Source organism: Spermophilus citellus (genome assembly GCF_964194105.1).
Source record: "Spermophilus citellus genome assembly, chromosome: 14".
In the NCBI taxonomy this organism is placed as follows: Eukaryota; Metazoa; Chordata; class Mammalia; order Rodentia; family Sciuridae; genus Spermophilus; species Spermophilus citellus.
In genome coordinates, this window is record NC_138194.1 from 71,610,152 (window position 1) to 71,628,760 (window position 18,609).

The following is an 18,609-nucleotide window of genomic DNA, read 5'->3' on the forward strand; positions in this document are numbered from 1 at the left end:
TAGTAAGAGAATTTGGAAAATAGAGCCAGAAAAAATACAGTCACCCATAATCTTGATAACCTAATAGAAATATTACATTTTGATATAATTTGTCTTTTAAAAAATCTTATGCATTAAAAACCTTAAAGCTAATCATCCAGATAATATCATCGTAACATTTCTTGTGAACTCAAGGTTGTATGATTTATAATGATAATGCCAAAGAATTTTGAAGTGCATGTTTGTCCCATTGTGTGTATTCATTGATCAGATATAGATTTCCTCCTAACACTGACCAGTTTGTTGCTCTTCCACTCTGAATTATTATTTTTACTTTTTGTGATGCTGGAGATTAAACCCAGGATCTCACCTATTTAGGCAAGCACTCTATCACTGAGTTACACCTGCAGTCCCACTCTGAGTTATTAGTTCTTATAATCTACTCTGGAAAAAGTAATTTTTCTTTCTTTTTAATGTACTTGTTTTTTACATGTAAGAAGTAATGACCCTATTCTTTGTGAGCAATTTTTAGATTTTTGAGAAATATATTTTTCTTAACAATTCTGTAAAGTAAATGATAAGTTGGGTGTGGTGGTGCATGCCTGTAATCCCAGTGGCTTGGAAGGCTGAGGCAGGAGGATTGTGAGTTTAAAGCCAGCCTCAGCAAAAGTGAGGCACTAAGCAACTTAGTGAGACTCTTGGTCTCTAAATAAAATACAAAATGGGCTGGGGGTGGGGCTCAGTGGTTGAGTGCCCCTGGCTTCAATTCCGACACCCCAATACAAAACAAACCAAAAAGATAATTTTAAAAATGCTTGATGCTGTGATAAATTACAATATTTTTTGGGTTGTTTCTATAGATACAAACATTAACCTTATTATTTTGAAACCAATTATTTGCAGTTGCCCTGATAGCACAGCTAATTATGTTGCTGTACTTAAACTTATTATGTAGTTCAGGTAGTTAGAAACTATAGAGAGCTATTTTCAGTCTCACTTAAGCTACCATGTAGATCAAACCAAAATGTACATAGATCATAACCATGTTATGACATCCATTTGTCCTTATTTTTACTATGTACCAAGTATTATTCAAAATTCTTGTATCTCAGAGATGAATAAGATAGAATCCTTTCTTTCAGGAGGTTCATTTGCAGAACATTATTAAGACATTATTAGTTCTCATAGCATTAGTCTCCAGGATATACAAAGAACTTAACCCCCCACCCCCCAAAAAAAATCCCCAACTAAACAAAGCAAGCGAACAAACAAAAAAATCCCCAAATAATTACTGAGTGGGCAGACATTTCACAGAAGACGAAATATGAATGATCGAAAAATATATGAAAAAATGTTCAACATCTAAAACTATTAGAGAAATGCAAATCAAAACTACACTGAGATTCCATCTCATCCCAGTCAGAATGGCAAGAATACAAGTAACAATAAATGTTGGTGGAGATGTGGGGGAAAAGGTTCATTCATACATTGCTGGTGGGACTGCAAATTGGTGCAACTACTCTGGAAAGCAGATGGAGATTCCTTAGAAAACTTGGACTGGAACCGCCAGTTGTTCCAGTTATCCCACTCTGTGGTATATACCCAAAGGACTTAAAATCAGAATACTACAGTGACACAGCCACTTCAATGTTTATAGCACCTCAGTTCACAATAGCCAAGCTATGGAACCAACCAAGGTACCCTACAACAGATGAATGAATAAAGAAAATGTGGTATATATATACACAATGGAATATTACTCAGCCATAAAGAAGAATAAAATTATGGCATTTGCTGGTAAATGGATTGAACTGAAGAATATCATGCTAAGTGAAATAAGCCATTTCCCCAAACCCAAAGGAGAATGTCTCTCTGATTTGTGGATACTAGTCCATGACAGGGAAGGGGGGGGGATATTTTCTTATATTCAATGTATGAGTTCATTGGACTAGACAAATGGGAAAGAAAGGAAGGGAGCCAGGATGGGAACAGAAAAGATAGTAGAATGAATGGGACATATCTTTACATATATCATTATATATGAATACATGACAATGTAACACCACATCATATACAACCACAATAATGAGATCCTAAAATTGGTACAAGTTGCATTTATTCTATGTATGTATAATATGTCAAAATACACTGTACTGTCATATATATTATATCTAGAAAGAATAAATAAAAAATAAAAAGAACATTATTAAGATTGTGTCACTTTTTTTGATTACTAATATTGGATTTATTTTATTATTTTTTTATCTAGATCTTATTCAGGTATTTTCACATACATAATGTATTCACAAAGTTCTATAGTTACAAAAAGTATGCAGTGAAAATTTCTTTTCCATAGCTCTTTCCTCCTTTAATCTCCTTCCCCTGGAGAATATTTCAAAGGGATTAATAATTTTTTTGAGTTTTGATATGAAAAGAAAGTTCAGATTTGGAAAGGGTGTTCTCATTTATTGTATAACCACTGTGTGCCTCACACACAGATATGTGCACTTCCACATCTTATTTAAAATACTTAGTATCCTTTACTTGGTATTATCACAATTTTATTAATTACAAACAGAATGAAATAAAGGCAATTGCTGATGAGCACATAAATACCAAGTGACATAACTAAGAGTAGGATCTAGGTTTAAGTTCACCTGAGTCTGTTCTATTTTTGAGCTATTTTATACAAACTGAATGCTTTGGAATTCTAACAGCATTTATGTTAAAAAGTTTTTTTTTGTTTTTGTTTTTCCCTAAGAAAATGGTTAGGAAACTCCACGCTGGAGCCAATTGGAGCCAGATGGCAAAGCAGAAATGTGGTCAGAGGGGCACCAGGTCAGAGAGGCAAATATAGAAGGGTAGGTTTGTAGCTGAGAAATAATTTAATAACTGAAACAAATTGTATGTTTCAAAATTCTGCTCACTTGGTACATATTTTCCAGTTTGTTTTTCTCCTTTTCAAGTCGTAGACCATCGTAGTCTTAGCGTAAAATAGTCCTTTCCCCTTTAATTGTCATGATTCACTAGTCTCTTTCAATTTGTGGTAGCCTTTTTCTCCTTTCTTGTTTTCATAGTTTTGACATATTTTAAGAGTTCTGATCAGGTATTTTGTATAACATCCCTCAATTTAGGTGTATTTTGATGTTTTATCATGATTAGACTGGGGTTAGGGAATTTTAGGAATGTCATAGTAGTATTCTCTCCTATCAGAAGGTTAACTTTGTTCTTGTGGTTGGGTGCTCTATGTCAGGTTTCTTTGATATAATGTTGTAATTTTTCTCTTTCCATTCTCTGTTGGTTATAAGTGAGTCAGTAATTACAGTTCCCATTTAAAAGGAGAGATATTATGCTCCACCATCTGGAGAGAGGATGTGAATGACATTGTGAACATATATGAAAACCAACAAGTAATTAATAAATATTTTTTGGGAAGTGCTTGAGGCTATTAATTTTGCCCATTAATGCTAGCATTCATCACTGAATCTTAGCTGTAGCAACTATTATGATTTTACAATGGTGATTCCTGTTTTCTTCATACCTTTTACATTTATTATCCAGAATTATTCTGTGAAGAAGATATGTCCTTTCTTTGTTTAGTTATTTATAGGCATTCATGGGAATTTATTTTTAGGGGAGGTTATAATCAATACTGTTATTTATTTTGGCCTCAAATTATCCCAGTTTTGGCCATTAGGAGCTCTTTTAGGTTTATTTCTGTTCCTTTTTGACATGCTTTTTTTTTTTGTTTTTTTTTTTTTTTTTTTTTTTTTTTTTGTTGTTGTTGTTTGCCAAACACTTCCTTACCTTTTGACATTGCAAGATAATCTAGGTTCATCTTCATTTTTTTTTCTACCCAGCTGGATAATCAGCTCTTTCTTCAAGTATTCTGAGTTCCTTTGATTGGAAAATGGTATTCAGAAACGAAGATCTCTGTGCTGGGTATACTTGTCACTAATGGGGTGTCAGATTCTAGGTTCTGTCAGTGGACAAAATAAGGAAATACATGTATGTATACTAACACATATCTATATTTATTTTTGTATATCTATCTGTGTAAATACCTGTCATCTTCCTTTATATTATGTAAATATACATGATTTCAGAGTGGTTTCTCTAACTTTAATGCTGCAGATAGAGTTCATTCTATCTGCCTTAGTTTATTTTTAACTTCTGTTTCTGACAGTATTTTAGTCAGCTATTTTGCACTGACTGACCAGAACAACTGTACAGGAGAAAAGTTTATTTAAGAATTCATGGTTTCAGAGGTCTCAATCCATAGTCAGCAGGCTCCATTCCTTGGGACTGGAGGTGAGCCTGAACATCATGGAAGAAGAGTGAGGCAGGGGGAAGCAGCTCATATTTTGATCAGCAAGCAGAGAGAGAGGTCTTCACTTGTCAGATACAAATATATACCGCAAAGCCATGCCCCAATTCCTACCTCCTGTAGCCACATCTTACCACTCCAATTACCACTCAATAAATCCCAACCAGGGGATTAATTCACTGAATAGGTTAAGACTCTTACAATCCAATCATTTCCTCCTCTGAACCTTCTTGCATTGACTCACATGTGAGCTTTTTGAGGGATTCCTCACATTCAAATCAAAACAGTGAGAATCCTGGCTTTCATTATTTATAATATATCTACTTATTGTTTAACCACAGTATACCTATAAACCAGTTTCAGAATTGGTAGCCTGTATAGTTTTAAAACAAACTTACCAGACTACAGTGTTTATACATAGTTTTTTTTGGTCTTTGGTATGATTATCTAGTTGAAAATATTCTTTCTTAATGTTTTTAGGGCAGATTCTTTTTCCCCAATCCCTGTCAAGAAAGCTGTATTAAATATTTTTTCATACAGTTAGATTAATTTGTCACATTCTGCATAGCATCTGAGGATTTCTCTGTTCCCCTATTTGATTTTTTAAAAATTTACATAAGATTTATTTTTTGTGATGCATAGTTTTGTGGGTTTTGAGAAATACATGATCAGGTATCCAGAAACACAAAATTAGAACTGTTCCAACATCCTGAAAATTCCCTTGTGTAACCTCTTTATAGTCAGTAACTCTCCCTTCCATTGAATGCTGGTATCACAAATCTGTTTTCTGTCCCTGAGTTCTGCCTTTTACAGAATCTCATATTTCAAATCCAATATTACATAATTTTTTGTTTCTTCACATTTTTCTCTTAGCAAAATATATTTATGATTCAGCCATGTTGTCCACGAGTCAGTAGTTCATTCCTTTTTATTTCCCAGTAGTATTCTAATATATGGCTTTATCATAGTTTATTCATTTACCTGTTGAACAGTATCTTGGTTATTTCTAGTTTTTTGGGGTTATGAATAAAGCTGTTATGAATATTCACATACATATTTTTGTGTGAAAAAAGTTTAATTTAATACCTAGAAAATGAGATTTCTAGATCTTTTGCCTTCTCCCAAAACTTTAAAATTGCTGTCAATATCCACAAAATAACTTGCAGAGAGTTTGGGATAGCCTTGACTCTCTAGATCAAATTGGTAAGAAATGACATCTTAAAAATATTAAATCTTCTTGTCCATGAACATGATGACATACCTGTCTCAAAGATTTAAATAGAGGTATGTAGTTTCCTCATATAGATTTTGTGACTCTTTTTCTTGGTGCTAATGTAAATGGTGATATCTTTTAAATTTCAAATTTCAATGTTCATTGCTTGTATATAGGAAAGCAATTGGCTTTATTAACTTGCTAAAAGTACTTTTTAATTCCAGAAGATTTTTGTTGATTATTGGGGATTTTTTCATATTGAAAATCATAGATGTTTATCAAAGACAGTTTATTTCATCCTGTTATTCTGTGTTTCTTTAATTTCCTGGTTTTGTCTTTACTGCATTAAGTAGGACTTCCAAGATGATGCTGGATCAGAGTAGAGAGATAGGACACCCTTGCATTGTTATCCGTCTGTAGGGAAAAGCTTCTAGTTTCTCACCATTGAGTGTGATGTTAGTTGAAAGTTCTTCTTCTTCTTCTTCTTCTTTTTTTTTTTTTTTTAAATAAGATTGAGGACATTTGCCCTATTTTTTTTTTGTTGAGAATCTTTTAAATTTTATTTTTATTGTGAATGGGTATTAAATTTTGGCAAATGCCTTTTTACACCTGATGTTTCTTCCTTAGACTATTGATGTGGTGGATTACTCTGATTTTCAGTTACAGAAACAGCACACTTGGGATAAATCCCACTTAGTCATGGTGTACAATTGATTTTATTCATTGTTGGAGTCTGTAAGAGATATTGGTCTGTAATTTTAATTTCTTTTAATACCTTTGGTTTTGGTATTTGAGTGATGCTAATATAGAATGAGTTAGGAAGTATATTCTCACTTCCATTTCTGAAAGAGATTGTAGAGAATTATTAGAATTTCCTTTTTAAATGTTTTGATATTTTGTTGAACTCAGCAGTGAAACCATCTGAGTCTAGTTATTTCTATCTTGCAAGTTATTAATTATTTACTCAATTTCTTTAAGAGATGTACACTTATTTGATTTATATATTTCTCCTGTGTGAGCTTCAGTAGATTGTATCTTTCAAGGAAGTGGTCTATTTCATCAATATTATCAAATTTGTGGCATAGAATTTGTTCCTAATACTTTTATTATCTTTCTAATGAGATCAGTACTGATGAACTACTCTTTCATTTCTGATATTAGTGATTTGTGTTTTTTGTCTTGTTTATCCTAGCTAAGCGTTTGTTAATTTACTGGCCTTTTCAAAGAAGTGGATTTTGGTGTTACTGACTTTGTCTATTGAGTTCCTTTTAAAATTTCATCTGTCATTTTTATTATTTTTTTTCTGTTTATTTTATATTGTACTTTTAATAGTTTACTGAGGAAGAAGCTTAATTTGTTGATTTTAGAGATGTTTTATAATATATACATTGAATTCTAGAAGTTTCTAACCTCTGCTTTATCTATATTGCATAGTTTGATGGTTGCATTTTCATTTAGTTCAAAATATTTTTAATGCATTTGAGACTTCTTCTTTGACACATGTATCAAATAGAAGTAAGTTGTTTAATATCTAGATATTTTGGGATTTTATGCTGTAGTTTTGTTATAGATTTCTAGTTTAATTCCATTGTTAACACAGAGCATACTTTGTGTGATTTGTATTCTTTTAAATTCATTACAGTGTATTTTATGCCCCCTCCACAAGTGTTCTGTCTTGGTGATTGTTTCATGTTAACTTAAGAAGGATGTGTGTTTGCTATTATTGAAGCATTATAGGATGTTAATTAGATCCATTTTGTTGATAGTGCTGTTTAGTTCAACTGTATCTTCACTAATTTTCTGCCAGCTGGACATAACACTTAACTGATAAAGGTAGGAAGAGTTTAACTGTTATAGTGGATTCATCTTTTTCTTGTTGTGGGTATATCAAGTTTTGCCTACTATACTTTGAATCTTTGCTATTAGGTACATGTAAGTAAAGATTACTATGTCTTCTAGGGGAATTCACCTCTTTATTATTACGAAATGCCCTTCATTTCCTTGATTATTTTCCTTGCTCTGAAGTTGGCTTTGTTTGAAATGAATGTAGATAATTTAATTTCTTCTTGTTACTGTTAATATATACATCTTTCTCCATCCCTTTACTATTAGTCTATTTTTAAATATATATTTAAAGTGGATTTTTCTATATATAACAATTGTTGTGTTTTCTCTCAAGTTTTTTCTAATTGCCTTTGTCTAGTTTTTTTGCAGTTTGAGTGGGATAAACTGAGGTGTAAATTCTTCAGCATTATATGATTTATTCCTTTTGAAAATTATATTGAAATCTGTTTTCCAGTTTAACAGTGTTTAGAGGTAGGACCTTACGAGGTTAATTAGGTGGTTTAGAGGGATTGATAACAGTCCTCATAGAAATGAATTAGTTACAGAGAGGGGTCATTATAAGAGAGGGTCATTATAAGAGAGGGTCATTATAAGAGAGGGTCATTATAAATCAAGGCAACCCTTGTTGTTTTGTATTTTCCACATGCACCTCAGCAGAATCCAGCAATTATAAGCAGAATTCAGCAATTATAGTTAAGTGTTTATACAGATAAACTGGTTTCTGCTACTGGGCCTCTGCTCATGGTAAGCTATAATGCTCTGTGTTTGCTTATCAGTCTGTCTGGTTTTATGGCAGCCATTTGGCCTGTGACTTTAACTCTTCAGTGGCTCCAGGGAGAGTTGTTAATTTTCAGTTTATTCAGCCTTTTTTTTTTTTTTTCTTTTAGTGTGAGAATGGGAATGACAATTTCCAAGCTGTTAACTGGTTGGACTGGAAATTAGAAGTTTCTCATAAACTTTTTGGAATGCAAGAACATAGGAGTCATCGTCAATGTTAATTTTCTGTCAGAGAAATATGTGAAATAATTACCTTTTCATATTATCAATTCTTTTTTATGTCCGCATACTTTCAGATTTGATTTTATCTAAATATTGGCAATAAGGATATGAATAATTTATATTCAATAATATTTAAAGATATATAAACTATACTGCAGTATGTATAATATGTATTTTATTTGGGAAGATTATACAAATATTTATATATTTAATATGTAGGTATTTTGTAAAGCCCAGAAATGATTTCTGGTTTAGTAATTAAATTGGAAACCAAATTAATATCAATGTGTTCAGGATAAAAACTTTTATCACTGATTAAGAGCAACATGATTTTAAAAAATCTTATATTTCCCTATCTTGCTCTAGCTTCTGCATATGAGATTTTTGATTTTTGAGTTTGGCTTTTTTCATTTAGCATGATATTCTCCATTCATTTACCAGCAAATGCCATAATTTAATTCTTTTTTTTTTTTTTTGGTGGTGCTGGGGATTGAACCCAGGACCTTGTACATGGGAGGCAAGCACTCTGCCAACTGAGCTATATCCCTATCCCAATTTCATCCCTTTTTAATGGCTGATTAGAACTCCATTGTGTGTGTGTGTGTATGTGTGTGTGTCTGTGTGTGTGTGTGTGTGTACCACAGTTTCTTAATCCTTTCATTTATTGTTGGGCATCTGGGTTGATTCCATAATTTAGCTATAGTGAATTATGCTGCTATAAACATTGAGATGGATATATTGCTGTAATATGCAGATTTAAAATCTTTGGAGGAAATACCAAGGCATGGGTCATATGGTCGAACATCCCTAGTCTTTTCAGGAATCTCCATACTGCTTTCCAGAGGGATTGTAGTAGTCTGCAGCCCCCCAAATAATGTACAAGTGTACATTTTCCCTACAACCTGCCAGCATTTATTTTGTTCATATTCTTGGTCATTGCCATTCTGACAAGAGTGAGATGAAATCTTAGTGTAGTTTTGGTTTGCATTTCCCTGATTGCTGGAGATGTTGAATATTTCTTCACATATTTAAGAGCAACATGAATTTTTGCATATTATCACAAAGGACTTCTTCAGGAAATATGTTTGCATTTACATACTTATTCAATATTTGTTTTTAACATATTTTGATGAGCCAATATGGTAGTCTTTCTTTGCCTTATCTTTTTGTTTATTTATGAGTTGTTTTATTCTAAAGAGATTTTTGCCTTATTTTTGAAGAAATACGAAATCCTAGATGTCTTGGTTTTCTTGTGTTTGATTACTTCTATGCTATTTGGTGATAAATAAATCTTTTAAATATGAATTCATTATGTGACTATATTTAGATAATAAATTATGTGATTTTAGCTCTAGGATATAACTTTCACTCTGAAGTTTCTGCAGAGAATACATGATATTCTTTTATGGTTGATGCAGAGATACATAGTTACCAATTATATTCATTCATCAGTACATAAAAATATATAATATAATGGTATGACTCTTTATTTATTGATTATATCATTAAAAAAAGAAATACTGTAAAAGAAAAGAAATTTGATCTTAAGAGTAAATTTAATTTACCTTATTGCTATAACTTACTAATTAATGAAAGTCCTAGTTAGTGACCAGATTTAGTTATCAATTCTTAGTCTTTAAGAAAGTAAAAGCTAATAAACAATTGTTGAGTCATGTACTTCTCATGACCAGTTCTAGGCAAATTATTGGAAGCCAGATTTCAGAAGTCTTCACTACCTTGTGCATAATGCTTCTTCACCTTTTAAATATCCAGTCATATTTTGTTTTGCTATCCAGTGTTCTATATTGGTCTAGTTAGCCTTCCATTTCCTGAATATTGTGAAAATAGTATATACACTAGTTGGTCTGCAGAAGGACTAATTTAACCTTAATAAAAGCATACAACAAGGAGTGAATAACACTAATGCCAAGATTGACTCATTTAAGGGTATCACATGAGGTGAGATTTTGTTTTGTTTTGTTTTGTTTTTTAGTTGGGTGTGTCTGTTCATATCATATACATAATGATTTTAATGCCTACTTATGGATCAGTTTCTGTGATTTCATAGATTTGGCAATATAAAAATTAATTCTTATCTAAGAATTAGCAGGATTTCTTTCTGTATATGGTTTTAGATAAGACTGTTGAACCTTATAGGACTGAAAACAAAGCACTTGATTTGATTATAGTTATTTATATAGTATTTATTTAAATTTATTTTTATTATGGTATTTGTGAATAATTTAACTTACAAATATTTTAAATTTAATATACTTTTAGGAGCTACTTTAATTAAAGAGACTGGATTCGTATTTCCCCAATTCTTTTTTATTTATTTGTTTAAGCATTAAAAAATCCATTTGTAAGGCTTTTAAAAATTCATTCATAAAATTCTATTTTAATTAAAAGATTTATGTCTTTATTTAAACTTATTAAAGAATAAATTTAGAAAGCAAAAAAGGAAGTCTATTTTCAGGTAACTTAATATACATTTGTTTAATATGTTGCCCCAAAAGTATCATTTTAAAAGCTTCAGTGGCAATAAATATATGCAGAAAACTGTAGGACTAAATCATTCTTTTAAAATAGTATTAGAATTTTAATATAAGAATCAATGATTTAACTTCTCTTTTTTTGTATAAAATTGATTGAAATGTGTAATTCCAATAGACAGTGAAACACTAAGTTTTTATATGTAACAACCCTAATTTTTCATGTCCATTATATATGAGCACAAATTTGTAGAGAGAAATTTCTTCCTAGTACAGTGCACTCAGTTGTGCAAACTTATTTTTTTAGGGTCAAAGAAGAATACAAACCACAACCGACACAGTAAGTAAATGTATTGAGTGCAGTAGACTTGACTTCTGTAATTCTGCCACATTCTGCTTCCTGCACCTTTGATGGTATTAGCTTACACTAATACTGGATAGGCTGCAGCTAGTGTGTCTTCTGCTTTCTGACTCTCTGGCTTGTAAGAGGGGTGCCTGCACCTTCTTACTTCATCCACATAGTGACTGGATGTAGTTTTTTGCTGCCTGCTTGTGGACTGGTTAAGTGTTCAAACTTGATTTCCCTATATTCTGACTGCCTGGATGATACTTGGAGCTCACATTTCCATTGGCTGTAGCTTTTGTGCCTGTGTATTTTTATTATTATGGATAAGAAAACATCTAATCTACATTGTTAATCATTTGGTTATTCAGTTACATTATTTGCTTATTTAAACAGGTGGTTTCCCTTTAGTGGGATCACTGAACTGGTAAATAACGTTCTTCAGCCCCAGCAAAAACAACAAAATGAAAAGGAACCCCAGACGTAAGTAAGCTGATCTATATAGACTAAATATTATCTTTGATAGTATAACATATTTATAAGTATTTATTAAAATACTGCCCTTGGAATAAGAATAGTGTGCCCATATATAGGAAGATTGTTAGGGTAGATTTTTGATGTTTCTTTTTAAATTATTCCTTGGGAAAAAAAAATATATACACACACAACACACATACACACACATATATACATATATAAATGTATATGTATACACACATATATAATATATATATAAAAGGAAGAGATTTTTTTTCCAATTTTAGTGTAAATAACGTAAAACCATATTTGTCCAGTAAAATATCTTTCTCCAGTAACGCAGTGTATTACAGAATGTGCTGTTTTCAACAGACGTTCTAGAGGACATTAGAGAGGTACTAACTTCTAAATTCAATCTTTGGTCAAATAGTTTTGGAAAGGTTATTTTTAAAAAGTTAAGCAGGTTTCTTTATTCTAATAATTCTGAAATCCCAAATATGCTTCAAGTATATTAGGACATATGCTACATAGTAAACTTTTTGACCACTGAATCTTGTTTCATTGAACAGTTTTGGGCTATAAAGTATAATTTGAGAAACATAGTAATTTATTCTCACATTGTCCTGAAACATTAAAAACATGTTAATTCTACTTCTTTTAAACTTAAAAAATTCTTTAAAAAGTTGTTCACAATTCACACTTATTCCAAAATTGTGTAAGAGAAAAGTAACAGGTCATTTTTGCTTATACCCTATTGACCCAGACTTGTCATAATGCTCTTAACTAAGTGCAAGGAAGTCTAGAATGTCTTCCCACGTTCTCAGGAATACAGGCAACCTCTTATATAATGAGCAGTAGTAATATCCACTATAGTTAGCTTATATTTGATTCTCATTTATTTCCTTAGGTGAAAATTTCATAATGCCCAAAGTTGAGATTTGCCTGAGAAATACCTTTTGCAACAAGAATAACTCTAAAATTAGTTCCCACTGTTGGCATTGTTGGTTCTACTAAAATGCTTTAATGATTAGGATCAAAGTCTAATTTTTTAAGGATGAAAGGTTAGGGTTAATAACATGAAGATAATTCAAATAAAGAAGTGTCCTCGGGAAGGGAATTTGCCATTTGCAGTGTTTCAAGGTATAATTATTTTTATCAGTGGGATTACAGGTAGATTTTTGCCTTCTCTTTGGTGCCAAAGAAAAACTACAGAAGATTAAGAGCAATTATGGTGAAAATATATGAAAGCATACTAAGAAAATTTTGGTTTATCACTAGGGATGCTGTTATGGCTTAGGTCTGGAATGTTCCCCAAAGTCTCACATGTTGAAAGCTTAGTCCCCAATGCAACAGTTTTCAGAGGTGGGGCTTTTGGGAGGTGTTTGAATCTTGAGGGCTCTGACCTTATCAGAGAATTAATCCATTCATAGTTGAATGGACTACTAAGAGGTGGTGGATACTGTAGGCAGTGGGTCCTAGTTGGAATAAGTTGGTCACTGAGACCATTCCCTGCAAAGATTTTTCTTGTTCCTGGTCTTTTCCTCCCTCTCTGCTTCCTGGTTGCCATGAGTTGAGCAGCTTTCTTCCATTATATCCTTCTATCATGATGTTCTGCCTCACCTCAGGCCCAAAGCAATGGAACCAGCTAACTGTGGACTGAAACCTCTGAAATCGTGAGCCCAAAATCAATCTTTTCTCCTCAAAGTAATTTTTCTCAGGTATTTGTCACACTGATGGAAAGATAACTAATATGGAAAATTAGTATGAGAAGTGGGGTCATTGTTGTGAATACACCTGATCTGTGGTTCAGAAACCTTTGGAACTGGTTTGTGAGAGGAGTTTGGAAAAGTTTGGAAATGCAGGACAGAGAAAACTTAGAATATTGCAAGTAGAGCTTAATACATCATTCTGATGTGAGTTTAGAAGATCAGAATGCCAACAGGAATGTAGATAGTAAAGACTGTTCATATGAAATTTCAGATGGGAATGAGGATAATTGGCAATTGGACTAGAGGCCACACATATTACATTCTGGCAAAGAACTGGCCTACATTTTGTCCATGTCCTTTGTATGAGGCTAAATTTAAAGGTGATGGATTAGTTAATCTGGTGGATGAAATTTCAAGACAGTACAACGTTAAAGCACTGGCCTTGGTATTGCTGGTGGCTTTTAGCCAAGTTTATGACCATAATCAGCAGCAAAAAGCAGAGCAGAAAGATTGAAAAACCTTTCAGTTTCAGAAAAAGGAGTATAAAATTGGGGCTAAGGAAGGTGTAGTTGCTGAAGAAGTTATGCCATTAAAGAGAAAGGAAGCTGGGCATGGTAGCACATGCCTGTAATTCTAGCAACTTGAGACATAGGCAGGAATATTACAAGTTTGAGATCAGTTTGGGCAACTTGGTGAGACCCTGCCTCAAAAAAAAAAAAAAAAAAAAGAAAGAAAGAAAAAGAAAAAAGGCAAGGCCGGTGGATTGGGGAGAGGGAGGGAAAGAGAAAGGAAGTGTTTTGTACCTAGATAATAGGAAAGATATCTTGAAGGCATCTCAGGAATCAGCAAGATATTATCCATCTCAGGCTAAAGGATATAAAATTGAAAACTCATTTGAAAGACTTTGCTTTGAGAAAAGTATGCTGGGGCACCCTGCTTAGATGTGACCACCTAGGCAGTTTTCTCCCCAGTATTTGTTTCACTGTGCTCACCTGTCCAGGCACTCAGAAGCCACTGCAGCAGTGGTATAAGTGGGCTGCATTACTGCTCTGCTGGCAGCAGACCTTGGTGTCATCCACATGGTTGTTTTGCAGGAGTTATAAGGTCATGGAGGTTTCCACCAGGATGTTAAAGAAAGGCCTGGCAGGCCAGGTAATTTGTGTCAGGGTCAGAATTCTTACAGGCAGCCCCTGAGAGGGCAATTCATGAAGGTGTGAGAGTGAAGCCAAAGTTGCAATGGAGACATCAAGAAGTAAGAAATAGGAATGTGGAACATCTACTGAGGAAAGCTGAAGGTAGAGAGCATAGCTAGCCAAGAGAGAGGCCTTGTGGGCTGCAACTAGCAAGGCCGTTGGGCAGGTCCTGTACCAATCCATTGGGGCCCACATCTTGCCACCATGTCCCCTGGATGCTGAATGTGGATTTAATGTTTGCCCTGCTGGGTTTTCATTTTGATCTGATCCTCTCCTTTCTTTCCATTCTCCTATTCCCCCCTTTTTTTTGGAATGTGCCATTTTATGTTGAAAATATGTAACTTGTTTTTTGATTTTTTTTTTCATAGGGGCTCACAGCTAAGAGTTTGCCTTGAGTCTCTGGAGACTTTGGACTTGGACTTTTTTTTTTTTTTATTGGATGTTCACAACATTACAAAGCTCATGACAAATCATATTTCATAGATTAGAATCAATTGGGTTATGAACTACCATTTTTACCCCAAATACAGATTGCAGAATCACATCGGTTACACATCACATTTTTACATACTGCCATATTAGTGACTGTTGTATTCTGCTACCTTTCCTATCCTCTAATATCCCCCCTCCCCTTCCCTCCCATCTTCTCTCTCTACCCCATCTATTGAAATTCATTTCCCTCCATGTTTGTTATCCCATTCCCCTCGTAAACTATTATATGTAATTTTGTATAACAATGAGGGTCTCCCTCCATTTCCATGTGATTTCCCTTTTTTTTCTCCCTTTCCCTCCCGCCTCATGTCTCTGTTTAATGCTAATCTTTTCTTCCTGCTCAGCCTCCCTGTTCTGCTCTTAGTTGCTCTCATTATATCAAAGAAGACATTTGGTATTTGTTTTTTAGGGATTGGCTAGCTTCACTAAGCATAATCTGCTCTAGTGCCATCCATTTCCCTGCAAATTCCGTGATTTTGTCATTTTTTAGTGCTGCGTAATATTCCATGGTATATAAATGCCACATTTTTTTTATCCATTCATCTATTGAAGGGCATCTGGGTTGATTCCACAGTCTAGCAATTGTGAATTGTGCTGCTATGAACATCGATGTGGCAGTATCCCTGTAGTGTGCTCTCTTAAGGTCTTCAGGAAATAAGGACTTGGACTTTTGAGCAATGCTCGAACCATTAAGACTATTGGGACTCTAGGTGATAGACTCAGTGCATTTTGCATTGTGAGATGGGCATGAGGCTTTGGGGTCCAGAAGTGCAATGTTATGGTTTGGATATGGAATGCTCCTCAAAGTCTTATGTGTTGGGGACTTGGTCCCAAATTCAACATGTTCAGAGGTGAGGCTTTGAGAAGTGATTGGATTATGGAGGCACCAACCTTATCAGTGGATTAACCCACTGATAGCTGAAAGGACTACTGGGTGGTAGTGGAAACTAGGTGGTGGGGCATGGTTGGAGGAAGTATGTACTTGGGGCATTCCCTGGAAGGGTTTTTTGTCCTCGGCACTTCTCTCTTTCTCCTTCTCTCTCTCTCTCTCTCTGTCTCTCTGTTTCCTGGCTGCCATGGTATGAGCAGCCTTCTTCCACCACACCTTTTTGCTATGATGTTCTGCCTTACTCAGGTCCAAAGCAATGGAGCCAGCTGGCAAGGACTGAAACTGTGAGCCAAACTAAGTCTTTCCTCCTATAAGTTGTTTTTCTCAGATATTTGTAACAGGGACAAAAAATCAACACAGATGCTGATGTACAATAGTAAAAAAAATTAACACTTAACCAAAGAATCTTAAAAAGGAGGAGCAGAGATTTCAAAAAAATCAATCCTCTTTTGTTCTTGGGTGGAGGCTTTTTCTAAGAGTCATTGGTTAGCTGTTTCTTCCAAAGATCATGTTCATGTTCTTTTGGAGGATTCTGAAAACTCCATTTTAGGGTTTCTAGATGGACTTATTTGCAACAGCCCAGAGAAAAGGTTTCTTTTTAGTTGTGAAATGTGAATCTGAGAATCAACCTTTTGAAGCTTTTATTGAAGTGCTAATTGTTTACATGACTTATTGTAGTCTGACCTATCAAGAGTCCAGGGCAATTTTTATTTCATATTTCTTCAGAAGAGTTTAGGTTATAGAGAGTTGCTATTAAGGATGTTTTTAAAAAAGACTGCTTGTATCTGTTGATGATAAGACAATGAATCACAGTGATTGCCTTTGCTGTAATACTTATATTAGTTTGCAATAGACCAGAGTTTAGAGTCAGTGATGAAAATTTGAAATACATGGGGAAACCTGTTATTAATTCATAAGGATTGAGAGCAGATGAATCCCTAGAAGGGTTGATCTAATTGTTTTGAAAAATAATCACAATAGAAATTGAAGGGCTTTTGAGAATATTGTCAATTTAATTTTAATTTTAGAATTCTACTTCTTATTTCTACCTTTTCTGAAGATTGAGGATAATATGCAAAAAAGGTTTTTCATGTAAGCTATGCACTTCTTATTGGTGCTTGATTAGTCAAAGAAGCTGATATGGAGTCACGAAGTGGTGAAGGCAGTTCCTGCACATAGATGTTTCCAACTTCAACACTTCAATCTGAATAATCTAGAGTTGACTGCATCTGTTACCTTAGAACCTCCTTAAATTCCTAGTGGATCAAGGCAACATAAAATAAATTAACAAATAATGACAGATTTCTTGTTCACAAATGCTTTTTAGAAAAAAATTTAAAAGAAGAAAAATGCTTCTTGCTAAGTACAGTTTTTATGAAAACATAATGTTTTTAATGAAAAGTACATAAACCAAAAGTTTGTAATTCATTGAATTGTTGTATAGTGAATATACCAGAAAATTAGCACCAAGATCAAGAATCCAAATGTTATTACTCCTCTAGGATGTCTTCATGCTTCTTTCCTAGGAGTACTACCTTCTTTTCCTAAGAGTAACCTACATTTTGACTTCTATCTAGCATGTTATTTTCTATGTAGAATAATTATTTTTGCCTGTTTTTATTTAAAATTTACACAAGTGGAATTATACAAAATGTAGTTCTATTTGGTCTGTTATTTTGTGTAGCCTAATATTTGTGAGATTCTATTATATGATTGCATGTAGTTGTTTTTCATTTGTTCTCATTGCTGTATGGTATTCTAGTATCTGAATATACTACAGTTTTATTTATCTGTTTTATATTGGTAGATATTTGGGATTATTTCTAATTTTTTGGTTCTTAGTAGTGATGCCATGTACATTCTGATGTCATTATTATTGTTTGCCAATTACTTTGGAGGAGAATTTTATAGTTAATCGTGAAACTAAAGTACTTCAGCTAATTAAAAATATTTTCAAATATTAAGTCTAGTTACTATGTTAGGGTCTCTATAGTCCCAGTTTCTTAACTGATAATGCTGTATGTATTATTTGTTGATCATGTCTTACCTTTTGATGTTTTGGTGCCTCTTTATCTGGCCTAGAAAAAGAGAAAAGGGATTTCAAACAGAACACCACAGAGAAATGACATCTCTGTGTGTATCATGAAATAATGCAAGGTTTACAGCTAACCATTAACTGAGATGAAGTGTAATTAAGTTCACACAAATTATAAAACATGTAAACACTGTGATGCTTTCTCTCTCTCTCTCTCTCTCTCTCTCTCTCTCTCTCTGTGTGTGTATATATATATATACACACACACACACATATATAATTTTTTTTAAAGATTAAGAGTGCATGGTCTTTTATCTAGGCAGCAGTGCATAAAAGTGTTTTATTCCATAATGTCTTCTTCAAGGAGGTATTTTATTTTGATTAGGCAGAAAGCAGTTGAAAGTAAAATCATAAGAATGAACTCAAAATAAATTTTCTACTTATCATCACCTTTTAAAAAATTTAGAATTGAGTTTGTTAAACAATTTTCTTCAAGAAGCAAATTTCAGAGAAGTGATGATATACCATTTCCTCTTGGAGTCAGGAAGTGGTATCTATATATTGAAGGTGAATCATTCTCTAATTCCAATAATATACTACAAGTGTATTTTTAGTT

The 18,609-nt window shown here is 33.4% G+C and overlaps 1 protein-coding gene across 20 annotated transcripts in view; it reads left to right on the top strand.

Moving 5' to 3' along the window:
- The window catches only part of RIMS2 (regulating synaptic membrane exocytosis 2), a gene marked incomplete at both ends in the record, with an annotated part of 602,684 nt that overhangs the window by 82,029 nt on the left and 502,046 nt on the right, over positions 1-18,609 (top strand). For 5 of the 20 annotated variants that reach the window (XM_081266168.1, XM_081266157.1, XM_081266187.1 and 2 more), the window contains 2 exons: positions 11,163-11,195; positions 11,595-11,681. The exons of the other annotated variants lie outside the window; for them this stretch is intronic. In XM_081266168.1, the coding sequence (XP_081122294.1) occupies positions 11,163-11,195; positions 11,595-11,681 (120 nt within the window). The remainder of the gene's footprint in view (positions 1-11,162; positions 11,196-11,594; positions 11,682-18,609) is intronic. 20 annotated transcript variants of the gene reach the window in all.